General features: G+C 46.7%; 1 protein-coding gene across 1 annotated transcript in view; it reads left to right on the top strand.

Annotated features, from left to right (window-relative positions):
- KNDC1 (kinase non-catalytic C-lobe domain containing 1) overlaps positions 1 to 15006 on the top strand; it is a 122473-nt gene that overhangs the window by 92754 nt on the left and 14713 nt on the right. The window contains exons 22-24 of the mRNA XM_066601011.1: positions 1064 to 1211; positions 4555 to 4722; positions 7854 to 8069. Of these exons, the coding sequence (XP_066457108.1) occupies positions 1064 to 1211; positions 4555 to 4722; positions 7854 to 8069 (532 nt within the window). The remainder of the gene's footprint in view (positions 1 to 1063; positions 1212 to 4554; positions 4723 to 7853; positions 8070 to 15006) is intronic.

Genomic DNA, 15006 nt, shown 5'->3' with positions numbered 1-15006 from the left:
TAGCAGAACAGAATACATATTGCCGCCCCATCCACTTATAATAGGCCTGCCGGAGATAACCGAGCACTTGTCTTTGGCTAATTCCATCAGCCTCACCAAAATGAATGGCGCCGCACCGTGAGACCGCTGCTTCGCTCAATCGAACGCCATTGTACGTGAGCACAACAAGCCCGCAGTGACAAGTAGAGCGGGACATAGGACTCCCGTTCTCAGGGTCGGCAGGGGTCCCAACGGTAAAATTCCATTGATCAGACTTTTATCCTATGAATAGGTGATAAGTCTATTATAGTACAACCCCTTTAAAAAACGGATGCTATAGCGAATTCAGAATTAACTATTCCCGGTCTGTCCGTTTTGCAAGCAACGCTTCAAAAAAATTAATTGTCCTTTCACTCTTAAAAAAAATAAAAAAATACTAATAATGTCTACCTCTAAATACCATGTTATTCTCTGAGCGCACCTGTGATGTGATATATCGTTGGGTTTCCTAGATTGTGGTCAGGTGGTGGTAGGTTTTGCCATGATTTCTCTGAACTGATGCAAAACCACAGCATCATTTAAAGGAAACGCCTAAGAAATGAAACTTGACCTGAATCCTTATCGCAGTTAGAGCTTTTAGTTTTTAATTGTTCAAATCCCCTGTATAACTTCCAGCCACCACCAGAGGGCGCTCACTGCTTGTTGAACTCAGTAATAGCACAGTATGCACTAAACTCCTGCGGAAAAACACTTCGACCCCTATAAAGGGGTGCTAAGAAATTAATCGGCAGAGACTTTTAGACCCTAATACAACATACAGTAATAATAAAAGGCGGAATTTTACTTAAAAATGGCGCTCGCAGCTTGCAGTGCTGTTTATACCGTGCAGCTAATGAGTACCAGATTACTGGTTGTCGGCCAAAAAGGCCATGTTAAAGACATTACAGGCTGGCCACATGGGAAATGTCGCTGCTGCCTTGTCTAAGAGGAAGGAGGGGGCTGCACTGGCTTGTGTGTTGCTGTATATAAGGTAATAGGATACGGCTGTCATTAGTTTACAGTATTCTGTTCTCTATGATTCCAGAGAAGATACGGACCCCTCTTGTATGGATGCCAAGATCTATCATCGGTCACTGGTGCTCCTACAAGCCTGGATTGAAGAATGCTGGCACATTGACTTTCCCATGAATCCAGATCTTCTAGACAAGCTCGAAGACTTGAGTCATTCTCAGGTGATTTGATGGAAGAACAACTACACTGTTACACTGACGTTGAACAGTCTGTCACTGGCCTAAGGGCGCCACTTTACATGGAGCGGCTATCATTAAGCTTCTCACTAGGTCTGCAAATCTGAATGATGGTCATATAGTGTAAACACTGCCAGCGAATGAATGACAGTTGGCCTGTATAAACAGGCAGTCGTTCATTTATGAGTGACTGCCTGTTTACTGTGAATGGAGGTGGGCAGGCTTGAAGAGATCTCCGGCCGCTCCACCTGCATTCATTACCCCTATGTGAAAGCGCAGAAGCGATGATCACCGGGATGGCTGTCGGGCACTTTGGCGCCCAACAATCATACCATGCGAAAGGTCCCTTATACATACAGTACATTATATAGTTACTCATTCGGCTTACAGCTATCTCTACCGCCACTCTCATCCCGCCTTACCAAAGGTCAATGCGTTCTGCTTTGAGTGAGAGGAGTAAGACCCCTTTTAGGCGGGTGCTGAATCCGACCCTGTGCCCAGCCGGCATCCGCCCGTACCTGTCCTGAAGTCTTTTTATCTGTACTGCGGATGGGCTACACGGCGAGCCGTCGGACGTGCGCAGTACAGATTTTTTTCTCTTAAATCTCTGCTTTTCCCGCGTCCTCGCCTAGTAATGACTTGGAATCCCCGACCTTTCTGCAATGTGATTGCAGAAGGGTCGTGGATCGTACGGCTTCTATTGACTTCAATGGAGGCCGCCCATGCAGAATCCACACAGAGATGGAGCATGCTGCGATTTCTCTGATGCGAGCAGAAAATCGCAATCTATTTCCGCTCGTGTAGAGGAAATCTCGCTTTGCCATAGCATTCTGTGACAGACGTCCGCTCCGTATTCTGCAATGCAAATCCGGCCGTGTGCAGCCAGCCTAACTCGGAGCGATCATCGTTCAGTTAATCTTTGGATCATGTGAAACTGAATGATGATTGTTCAGTGTAAACATAGGCAACAATCGAACGATAATTTGTTCACTTATCGTTCGTGACGCCCGCTGGCGACCCCACGTAGCTAAATTATCTTTATTGAGCATGACCGTGGAGGCGTGCAGTCAGCCATGTGTAGTACAGATATATATAATTTATTTTTTGCGATAGTTGTAATTTCTGCGGTGTCACTAGGTAATGACAGCGGTACCCGTGTCCCATATGCAATATTAATTATGTAAGGGCTGCGGGTCCGACAGCTTCCATTGATGTAAATGGAGGCTTTCTGCAGTAAAATAGAGCATGCTGTGCCTTTTCCTCCGCTTGTAGAATGTGCAATTCATATCTGCAAGTGTGAAGGAAAAAGCAAAAGTTATATACCTTTCCATGCGTGCGATTTGCTGCAGATGCCAATGACTGACTGTGCAATAGGAATCCGGTCGTGTGAAGCCCGCCTTACACTGATTGGAGGCAATTGGCTGAAAGAGATCTCCACTCGGAATAATCGTCACTCCTGTGTGAAAGCCCAGGAGCAATAATCATTAGCATGACTATCAGATGCCTAAGCTCCTGACAGTCGTCCCACGTAAAGGCACATTTGCACGCAAAGATAATCTTTCAAAAGATTGAAAGTTTTAGCGATCATTTTGCATAAAGTGTTAATGGACACTAATGTCATTTGCGTGTAAAAGGGCCACCAGGAGCTGTTTGCAGATCTTAGCACGTAGGCTGGGCTCTGCACACAGCTGCTTTGTTTTCCTAGGCATACAATGTTATCTCCCACCAAAAAACACAACATATGGTCTGTTGAGAGATACTTTATCCCTCTGTGGCTGAACGATGGATTTTAAGCTCACCTTAAAATCATCGTTCAGACAAAAAGTGCACGATAGCCTCGTTTACGTGCAACGATTATCGCTCATTTGCAGTTGTTTGAACAAATTTCGAGCAATAATTGTTACATGTAAATGGGCCTCAAGGGTCCTTTTAGACTAACTGAATATCGTTTGAATGAGCAAGTGACGTAACAATTAGCTCGTTTGCTCGGGCCGCCTGTTTATACAGCAGATATAGTTCACTCTTTCACATTCGCTGTATAATTGATGAGAGGGCCGAACGAGCGCTGGGTAAAACACAATGATAAGTGAACGAGCCAACGATGGTTTTTATGCCTGCAGAAAATGAATGAGAATTATCGTTGGCTCGCATTTAGACCGAACAATTATCATTGTGATGCTTTTTTGAATGAATCGCTCCAATTAAAAGTGCCTTCAGTCGTTGCAGGCATCTCTGGTGTTGGCCATCTTCTCGAGAACAGAAGTATCAGGGTTGGTGTAATCCAGTATCTGATCCTTATTTCTCCCATAACCTGCCTGGCGGGAGAGTGACGCACCCATAGACATTAAATACTAGTCTGAACTGCTGAAATCTGCAGTTTCAGCTAATATACGTCTAAGGGTTCTTTCACACGGGCGCTGTAATTTTTGGCCGTCCGCATCGTGGCTGAAAGTTGCATCAATGAGAGGCATCCGTGACCAAGTCACAGCTGCATCTCCCGTTTTCTCGCCCATTCAGACGGCCGGGGAAAGAGTTCAGCTCTCGTAAACTACCTCCACCTCCCCACCCCTTGCCGGCAAAGGAAGGAGGCGGGAGCTTAGCAGAGCTAGTACGCTAAACTTTCTCCCCCTCTTCACCCCACCCAATGGGAGCTGATGGGAAGGGACTTCAGCAACGCGAGCCGCTGCTAAACTCCCTTCCCCTTCCCTTTTCTGATGGCTCCCACAGGAGTCTATGGGAACGATACGGACGATTTACGCTGCCGTGGAACGGATGCATTGGAATCCAATGCTTCAGGTGGTCACGATTTTGGGTCTGCGTTCTATTGCGGCAAAATAGCCTCGATAAAACGCTCGTGTGGAACCAGTCTACGGGTTCGTTCACATCAACAGTTTGTGTCCTGTATAGACGTACCCTTAGAAAATAAAGTGTGCATGCTTTTAAATGCAGTGATTGACAATGATTGCAGAGTTCACAGGCTGCAGTCAGTCTGGCTGCAGCAGCCTGTGACGTCCTGTTAACAATCACAGACCTTGATGTTCAAGTATCGAGGTCTGTGATTGCTGCAGCAGCCTGCGACATCCTGTACACAGTCTGACTGCAGCCTGTCAACCTCTCGTCGGAGGAGAGACTACTGGACACAGCAGGAATCCGGGACAGGTGAGTATAGTATTGTGTTTACACATGGGGGAACACTGCTTTACCAAAAACTATGAACTCTGACAACCCCTTTAAGTATATCTTCTGAATTTCAGTTTCATGTAGTATGGTACATAGGCACGTGGATGTTACTATGAAGGCTTAGGAACATCTCCTTAAAACATTTCAGGTTCTTCCAAAAGACGAGCGCGGCGAATACCTGGCGTCGCTGCTGCAGGAAGTCTCCAGTAAGAAGTACACCATTTCCTCTCCCACCCATGGTTCCGAGAAGAAGGACGACACCAAATCATTGCACTCCTTGTGCACCAAGTTCTCTGAAGATAGCATCTCTAGAAAGGTTTGTACTTTCTTGGAAACTTTCTGCCTCCTTAACGAGATTCTCTAATAACAGACGGGTCACATTTTACTAATTATTAAAGAAACGATCCTCCAGGATCAACACATTTACTCCTCCTGTCTAGGCAGTAGAAAAAAAGTAGAAAACTCATCAAATCGATCAGATCGTCTCAAGCTGCATGATGAATTCAGGAAAGTTTGTCTAAGGACTCTTTGACTTGAGCGTACATCGGCCCGCTGCTTTCAGGGTCGGCCGATATACGCTACGACCTGATACATTGGATTCCAATGCATTAGATCACATGGCTGTATTCCCACAACGTAAAAGCGCTCGGCCGTGGCCAGTAAAGCCCTGGGCGCTTTTACGTCGGGCCCAAAAGTTAGTCATGGAACTATCTTTCCAGCCGGAATAAGTCGGCCGCTGCATGGGCTCCTATGGGAGCCAATGACAGCGGCCGGAGGTGGGAGGGAGTTCAGCAGCGTGATTGCTAAACTCACTCCCCCTTCTCCCCTCCGGCTGATTGCAATAGGAGAGGGCAAAGCTATGTGCAGCCCCGCCTCCTCTCATTGCTGGCTGTGGGGAGGGGGTGGAAGCTTAGCTCCACTCCCTTCCTAACCCCTCCCATTGCAAACAGCCAGAGAGGAGGTGAGCTGGTGAGGGGGAGTGAAGGGGAAGGGGCGACGGCATGGCGGCCTTGGCGTATATGCGTCGGGGCCCATGCCGTCTGAACTGGCGCACTAACATTAAATTTGTGCGCTCATTAACGAGCTTTTATTCCTCAGATCATAGCGTATATCGGCCAGACGTGAAAACTGCGTTTAGATAGAAGGATTATTCCTATTCCAACAATCGTTCAAACGAGTGAAAGTGAATGAAAATCATTCAGTCTAAATGCGAACTAAGGAGTCGTTCACCGTTCCTTCGTTTATTTTACGCAGGCATGAAAACCAGCGTTGGCTCGTTCACTAATTACTCAGTTTAACCAGCGCTCGTTCAGTCCTTCTCATGCACTTATACAGCGAATGTGAAAGACTGAACGATTCTTGTTTGAATGAGCCAGCGATGCATCTGCCTGCCTAAACAGGCTGCACAAGAGGAACGAGCTAGCGGTACATCACTCACTTGTTCAAACGAGAATCGGCTCATCTAAAAGGACCCTGAACAATTGTTCTCCCGAATGATTATCACCCTGTGAATGGAGGTGAGATCCCTTCTGGCCATCCGCCTCCATTTACAGTAAACAGGCAGTTCATAGATGAACCACTGCCTGTTCATATGTGCCGATCGTTTGATTTTTATACTTGACAAATTCTGGTTCGTCATTCAGTCGCTGGCAGTGTTTACACCACGCGTGTCAAACACAAGGCCCACGTGCTGAATCCGGCCCGTCGCCACATTTTATGTGACCCGCCGGCTGTGCAACAACCAAATAGGCAGTCCACTCACACAGCCTGCAGCTCCAGTCCGGTGGTAGTGCAGAGTCTGTGATCATTGACCTCTTCCCTGCCGTGTCTGTGTGCCATCCTGTATGCAACGAGGATGCCGAGAGGAGAGGTTGCAGGCTCTGGAGCGGCTGCTGCCGGACCGGAGCTACAGGCTGGGCGAGTGGAATGTCTGTAGGAATGCTGGCCGGCCATGGGCCAATTACTACTGAGGCTGATGTGGGGGGTCACTATTATCACTGGGGCCACAATGGGGGTCACTGTTACTACTGGGGCCATAATTACTGTCGATACTACTGTGGCAGTCACTGTTACTACTGGGGCCACTATGGGAGGTGGGGGGGGCGGTCACTTTTACCAGTGCGGTCACTTTTACTACTGAGACAATAGGGGACCCTATCACTACTGGGGCCACTCTTATTATTGGATCCACTCTGATTACTGTGGTCACTTACTACTGGGGCTAATATGGAGGACACTATTATTACTAGGGTCACTATGGGTAGCACTATTACTACTGAGGCCACTATGGGAGTCATTGTTACTGGGACCTCTATGGGGGTCACTCTTATTACTAGAGTCGCGTACTACTGGGGCCACTATTATGACTAGGGTCACTATGGGAATCCCTGTTACTACTGTGGCCACTATGGGGTTACAATCCTATGGGGGCCATTATGGGGATCCCTATCACTACTGGGGTCACTTACTAATGGGCCAGCTACGGGGGTCACTATGACTACTGCGGCCACTATGGGGGTCACTATTACTATACTGTCTTACAATTACTATCGGCCCTTTAAAGGCACCCATTAGGCTGATATGGCCCTCGATGAAAATGTGCATAGGTAAAAACCATGTGTGTTTCTACTAAGTTTGTAGTAAAATGTGGCAAAAAAAACCACACAAAGTTTTGCAAATGTACTGTGGTGTGTTTTTTATTACAACCAAACTGCCCAGTGTGAATGGAGCCTAGCTGAAGCAAACAGATCTGGTATTCTGACAGATTGATACAAACAGAACCAATTTTTTTCATGAATCTGTTTTAAAGTTTCTTTTCCCAATTTTTAAGGGATCACTTTTTGTTTTAATTTTTAGCCCTAGTTTTCCATCTGCACATGCTGGGGGTTCGTGAAGACAGAACAGAAAAACGGAAAGCAAAATGCTGATGTGAATCCAGCAGAACTCTGCGCCACCTTTTATTTAGTATCATCTGCATTCTAAAATTTTGGCGCACATTCCATTTAAACCATGTCCCATTCTACCTCTGCCACGTCCGGTTTCCAATGAGCCGCACCTCCTTATTAAATTGATTCATCTTTTTGGCTCCTTTGCTGTACAGATGTGTCTTAAGATGTCTTGTAACACGTTTGGCACATTTTCTAACAGTCTGAATACTTTAGTAATTCTGCTCCACCCTGTTAAATCTAGTGCAGCAGTGCAAGGCACTGGGATGTGAAGAACCCCAAAGTGAGGATCCCTGTGCCGTGCACTGGCCCCTCAGGCCCTACGTTGGGCATAACACTGTGTTAGATTTGTCCACAGGACGTACAGACGATATTTTTCAGCCAAACGTTGCTTGAACTACATTACTGCTACCATTTGTAAGAGAAGGGTGATAATGGAAATATCATCCGCCCCTCATTGTTTGCTGTGAATGTAGATTTACCAAGTCCTTTTTTTTTTCAGAGCTTTAACTGGAGGCTCTCCAAGGGTAATGGCCTCCATATACCTCATCACCGGGATAAACAGTACACCATATCTGCAGCCTTGCCTCGGCCGTGCTACCCTGGATTCGTTGACGACCTGTCCTCGTACTATATCAAGGGAGAGGAGTGTGGAACGTACTCTATACAGGAGTGTAGTGTACAGCAAATTGCCACGCAATTGACTTTACTCCAAGAGGTTAGTATGTACTTGTATGCCACTATATGGGAATGTGAAGGGATATCCATCAGAAGACCACTAAGAAGGTCCTTCTAAGGTGTCTACAAATATTAGACCACTTATTCCAAGCTCCATTCGGCACAACCTCCAACTGGTCAGGTATTCAGGATCTCCATGGTATTGCACAGGTGATGTAGTTATTGTCAGCACCTCAGACAGGTGTTCTCTGTAGGATATCCTCAAATCATGACCTTGTTGGGGGTTCGTGAGGACTGCACCTTGGGAAACGCTGCAATAGACAAGCATCGACTCAATGAGCTAATTTACTTGGAACCAGACAGCTTTCTGGTAGGTATAGGGGCGTTCTGAGTTCTTTTCGGACTCTTACAGCAAAATAACGTAAAGGTGCTAATGCTTACCTCTCCCGGTTCCCCGTAAATCCCTAGTTGGCTGCTTCGGGTCTCTGTGACGTATTTATCTTACAGGCTGCAGCAGCCTCTGTAGAGTCCAGGGCTGAGCTCTGTCATTGACTTCAGCAACCTGTGACGTTCCATACAAAGGCTGCTGTAGCCTGTAGACCATGCGGGACTCCCAGAGCCGCTGACTGGGTGCTTGCCAGGAGAGGCGATTATGAGCTTATTTATTATATTCCGCCATTTAGGAACAACAGTCTGCTTACTGTGATTTGAGGCAGGCGGGCCAGAACGTTCTCCAACCCGCTCCGCCTAACCGATGATCGCTGGCACCGCTCCTGGGTGCTTTAACACACAACAGTCGTGCAGTTTAAAAGGGGCTTTAGTCTGTAGGTGTCAAAAAATAGCTGTAAAGCTCATTTTGGACCATCTTTTGCCTACTGGCGCAGATATGTCAGAAAGTTGCAATTAGTTGTTGGAAAGTTGTTCATGCCGAATCGCACATCTGCATCCCATCAGCCCAGAGCACGGCAGGGATCTCTTGGCAAAATGTTGTCCCCTAGGAGAACTGTCCTAGACCAACCATGAAGTCATTCAACGACCATCTGAAATCCCCAATGTTTTGGCAGCTTTACCCTCCTGTGCTGGCACACCCTAGACTTCCAACCTGCAGTACTTGTTCTCCGGTGGGTACTTGCAGTATCTCTTGGGGTACTTGTACTATGCTCATTTGGGGCTTTTAACAGACAGCATAGAATATGATTAGAGATGAGCGAGTATACTCGCTAAAGGCAATTGCTCGAGCGAGCATTGCCTTTAGCGAGTATCTCCCCGCTCGAGACGGAAGGTTCGGGTGCCAGCGCGGGGGAGCGGTGAGTAGCGGCAGTCAGCAGGAGGGAGCGGGGGGAAGAGAGGGAGAGAGAGATCTCCCCTCCGTTCCGCCATGCTCTCCCCCACAGCTCCCTGCCCGCTGCTGGCACCCAAACTTTCCGTCTCGAGCGGGCAGGTACTCGCTAAAGGCAATGCTCGCTCGAGCAATTGCCTTTAGCGAGTATACTCGCTCATCTCTAAATATGATCATAGCCTAGGGGGTACTTTAATGTGATTTGGGTTGGGGTTTTCTGAAGAGATATACTCCTTTCTGCTGGATAAGCGTGTCTTATTAGTGGACATCCACTAATCACAAGATTGGGGGTCCTGTGCCCCCTCTATTAATGGAGCAACAGCTGAGTCATCTCTATGGCACTGCTGGACATATCCAAGTGTTCTACTCTGTCTATGGCCATCTCATATAGAGATAAGCCATGCTCAGCTGTCACTCCATTCATATGGTGGTGGAGGGGGTTAAAATAGTATAGTAGGGCGCATTGCATGCACAATCTCTGTCCGTTGCGAGATGCACAGAAATCGCACACAAAAAATTACCCAGCAGTATGTCCTATTTTTTCAGGGGGTGATATCGCCCATTCTTTCCTATGGAAGCATAAAAGAAAAAAAACTGCCCCACGCTCATATGGGATTTGCATGCGAGTGCAAGGAGAATTTTTTAATCTTGCTTGTTAAAGTAACATGCGATTTGTCATGCGCCGGAAAATCAATGCAATTTTCTTTCAAATCCCATTGCAGTAAAAATTGCAGGTTTCGGTGCACCATATCGGTCTGATATCGAGCTTGCCCGTGTAAATTGGGCCTGTGGCTTAAAAATAGACACACATCCATCTAGTTCAGCCTACTATCCTGCAGTGTTGATCCAGAGGAAGACAAAAACACCCTATGGGGTGGAAGCCAACTTTCTGTATTTTGGGGGGAGCAGAGTGGCAGCGGTCGGACCCCAACTATTCCGACACTTATTCCCTATCCTGTTGATAAGGGGGATGCATTTTTTCTGATACATCCCCCTTTATGTAGCGTGTACCTGCGTTCAGAACAGTGAGGAGAACTCCTTATGTAGTAGCTGCAGTCTTGCTCTGCTGCATATAAGATTGGGCTGGTCTCTGAAATCACCTTTCTATTAAATTTCCAGGGGAAAAAAAATATATATATTTTTTTTTGTTAATTCATTAACAGAGCAGATGTAATATATTTTAAAACCCCTAGAGGGCGCTAAAGGTTCCCTCTTACTGCTACACATATAACAGCCGCTTCATTTGTGCGCTGTTCGCTTTATTAAATGGTTTCTACCATTTGAAAGAAAATTCATAGTCTTGATTGGTGGGGGTGTTGTACAAAACTAATCGGGACTCTCCCGGGAGAGGCTGATGGTGGATTAAAGGGAGTCTCTGGGACTTTTACTATTGATGACTTGTCCTCAGGATGGGCTAGTTGATCAGCAGAGGTCCACCACTTGGGGAACCCCCGATCAGCTGATTCCTGGACCCGCTGTCAGGGCGAACAGTGCTGGAAGCAGATAGCGCTGTCAACATTGCAGCGGCCTGGTTCGGTAGTACAGGTACACCTCCCATTGACTGCAGTAGGAAAAACCCCAGAGAACCCCTTTTTAGCTCAGATTTGCCCCTTCTTCTTTAGTATTGTGAGGGTCTCGGCACCCGCAGCTCCACTGATCAAAACCTGACATGTCACTATGACATCTACCTGTCACCTCCCTGTATTTTTTTTTATTCTCGCCTGGTTCCTGTACGGTTGCCCACCGAAGCGTGGCGGTGGGAGGCTGCAGTCACACAGGTGAGGGCAATACCAATATCGCACACTCAAACCTGCAATTTTTTCAGTGAGTGCAAAAAAACCGGATGGCATCATTCAAGCGCATGAAAAAAACTGCACGATGTTTCTATAGTTAATATAGGATTAAAAAAGCCTTGCACTGCCGGCGCCCAGCTTAGGACGATTCCCCCGGTGCACACGCCTCTCCATGTATTAGGCATATCTTGGCACCTCCATGCAGCTTTAGAGAATTTTACCCAGGTCTGGCTTGGTGTAAATTTTTGGTATATTTTACGCCTGTTTCCGGTGTATGTTATACATAAATCTGCCGGTCTAGGCGCCCACAACCCTCTCACCAAGCTCCGCCCACTTACAAGAAAAAAAAAAAAACTGGCAGGGCTTGCACGAAAAGAGGAAAAGTTGCAGTTTTTTGCACAAATACCCAATTTGTGCAAATATGTTAGCCTTTTTTTTTTTTTTTTTACGCCAGTTTCTGGTATAAACCATTTTATAAATGTGCCCTATAGTTTGTTTTTGAAGATCCCATAGATAATCATGCGCAATTCTTTGCAATGAATTGCATTAAAATAAAATATTTTATTTATTTATTCATTTATTTATTTTTTTATCTTGGACTATCTCTCCGAGAACAAAAATCACTTGTGAATAAATTCTTTGTCCCTTTAATGCGCCAGTTCCGTACATATCGCAATCGGAACAGAACTTGTACAGGAAAATTGTCCCCGTGACTACAGCCAGACGTTTCTCAGATTGACATGTGCGCGCTTTTCCATAGACTTGTATGGAAGAGTGTGCAAACGGCAATCTAAGAAGTCACCTTGCCTTGCGGTGCACCATCTTCAGTGGGTGACAGCGCAAAAACCCGGGAGCAGGCGAGCATAAAAAATACATCACGTGGTGCCTTTACAGCACGATAACTTAGTTTATGATGCAGTTGTGTGCTGACGCTGTCCCTTTAAACACCTGTATGGTCCTTCTGTGAACCATCATGTTCATAATGAAATGCTAAACCGGCCTGATGGCAAAATCATACAAAACACTTGGAAGCCAAATCCACTTTATTACCTGGAAAGTAAAGGCCGTGATCACACTGGACTGCAACCACCGACCGTTGTTTACACTGGGCTGCCCGCTGCCAAGGATGCGTGACCACAGATCAGTGCTGCCCAGTGTATTGTACACCGCTGCTCAGGAAGGATGTTGCAGTGCTTGAGGGGGTCCAAAGAAGGGCAACTAAATTAATAAACAGAATGAAGGAACTGGAATACCCAGAGAGGCTATCAAAATTGGGATTATTCACCCTGGAAAAAAGACAGCTAAGGGGCGACCAAATAACTATGTATAAATACATGAGGGGACAATACAAGGATCTCTCCCATGATCTGTTTATACCCAGGACTGCAACGGTAACAAGAGGGCATCCGCTACGTCTAGAAGAAAGTAGGTTTGATCACCAACATAGAAGGGGGTTCTTTACTGTAAGAGCAGTGAGACTGTGGAACTCTCTGCCTGAGGACATGGTGATGGCAAAATCCATAGAGGAGTTTAAGAGGGAGCTAGATTTTTTTCTAGAGCACTATGGTATTACAGGACATAGACATTAGGTGACCAGCTGGTTTCTTGATCCAGGTCTCAGTCAGGTAGGAACTTTCCAATGTTGTTCCAGGGATTATTCTGACTGTCATTATGGAGTCAAGATGGCGACACAAACACAGTAACTTCTATTAGATTGTGAAGTTACTGGGCGCCAGGTAGCGCTGGTCTTAAACTGGACTGATGAACAGAAGCAGTGGACTAAGGCCCAATGTCCACGGGCGGATATGATTTGCGGAATACGTGAGTGAGATCCGCAAACCAAGCCGCCCATAGGGAGTCACTTAATTTAACACCTGCAGATGTGTTTTTATTTGATTTGCGGACTCCACACATGGATAAGTAAATCACAGCATGCTTCACTTTACCGAGCATCACGTGTGGATGTGCTCCACTCATCTCTATGGGAGCTTACAATCTGCAGTGCATCTGCAGACACATTTGTGGATTCACTGCGGATTTGAAGGTTAAAATCCATTAGGAAGGTGGGATTGCGTTTTTTTGGGGGGGTTTTCTGCGCAGGAGAAAAAAAAAATCTGCAAGCAATTTAAAAAAAAATCAATTTAATGATGACTTGCATTGCATCCGTTGCAGATAGCGGCATAAAAAATCTGCACGTGCCGCTACGTCTAGAAGAAAGCAGGTTTCATCGCCAACACAGAAAAGGGTTCTTTACTGTAAGAGCAGTGAGACTGTGGAACTCTCTGTCTGAGGATGTGGTGATGGCAAAATCCAAAGATTAGTTTAAGAGGGGACTTGATGTCTTTCTGGAGAGGAAGGATATTACAGGATATAAATCTTAGGTTAATTGTTAATCCGGGTTTACAGGCAGGTAGGAATGATTAGGGGTTGATCCAGGGAACAGTCTGATTGCCATTAGGGAGTCGGGAAGGAATTTTCCCCCAAATGGGCTAATTGGCTCCTGCCTCTTGGGGTTTTTTGCCTTCCTCTGGATCAACAACATAGGAGGAGAAACAGGCTGAACTAGATGGACATTGTCTTCATTCGGACTTACATACTATGTCACGTGATCCGCGCCCATAGGGAATCATTGGGCATCTGCAGGTAAATAAATACCTGCGGATGTCATTTTTCCCCGGCACGCGGATCACACGTGCAGGAAAACACCTGCAGCATGCTCCATTTTGTTCTGTTATTCTGCACAGATGGCTTCCACGGCTTCTATTGAAGTCGATGGAAGCCATAACCCTGCGACAGAGACGCAGCTGACACTGTGTCCAGGAATTTAAAAGAAAAAAAAGACTGCGCATACGCCTGGCACGCCGCCGGCGTCCCGAGCACATCCGCTGGGCAGAAGAAAGAAGATCCGGCCATTGTAGAGGAGAGCCCCGCAGCGCCCGGACAGACAAGTATAATGTATTTTTTGGCCTCATGTCTGCGGGCCGGGTGGAGTTCGCTGCAGGATTCTGCAAGGGGAAACTGTGCGGCTGGTGGACGTGAGGCCTTGGGGGGGCTAACGGACCAATCCTTCAGATTCTCGCAGGCAATCATTTAGGCCTCATGTCCACGGGCCCGCACTGTTTTCGCCGTGCTGCCTTTTATTTATTTGTTTTTTCAATCTTGCTTCCTGCAGTCCGCAGCACGGACGCAGTGACAGCTGCGGACATGCCGCAGATCTAGATGGCTTCCATTGGCTTCAATGGAAGCTGCGAGAGCAGTCCATGCTGGAAAACCGCATAAAAATGGAGCATGCTGTAGTTTCCCCATGCGTGCGATCCACACGTTGGGGAAAAATAAAATGCGCAGTCATTTACTTACCTGCGGCTGCCGAATGATTCCCTATGGGCGCGGATCTTGCGTGCGCGAGACCCACGTGGACTTTGTAAATCTATGCTGTAGACCTGAGGCCTTAGTGTAAATGCTGCATAATTCGTTCGCTTCTCATTCGCCATTTAGATAAGGTGTGGACGCCGGTTTAGGCACTTTAGCCCACGTCAGCCATCCCTAATCCGCAAAGGCGCCGTTCACCAAACGGCAGACTGACTGTCGGCAGCGCCTGCACTGACTACCTGAAGAGTTGACAGATAATATTGGTCTGTACGCTGTGAAGACCCCCATCTGGTACCCTTATAAACTGAAGAGAAAGGACCAATAGATCTACGGAGTGAAAAGTGGAATATTTAGTGGGTTTACACTCAAATAGGTGTCAGGCGTTGGTAATTGAATATGCAGATGGTGACCTACAGCTCTACTTCCATTTACAGATTATTAGCTATAATCATGGAAATGACTCTGTAACTGACGGC

Source organism: Eleutherodactylus coqui, chromosome 4 (assembly GCF_035609145.1).
Source record: "Eleutherodactylus coqui strain aEleCoq1 chromosome 4, aEleCoq1.hap1, whole genome shotgun sequence".
NCBI lineage: Eukaryota > Metazoa > Chordata > Amphibia > Anura > Eleutherodactylidae > Eleutherodactylus > Eleutherodactylus coqui.
The sequence above is the reverse complement of the archived record's forward strand: the minus strand, read 5'-3'. Positions and strand labels throughout refer to the sequence as shown.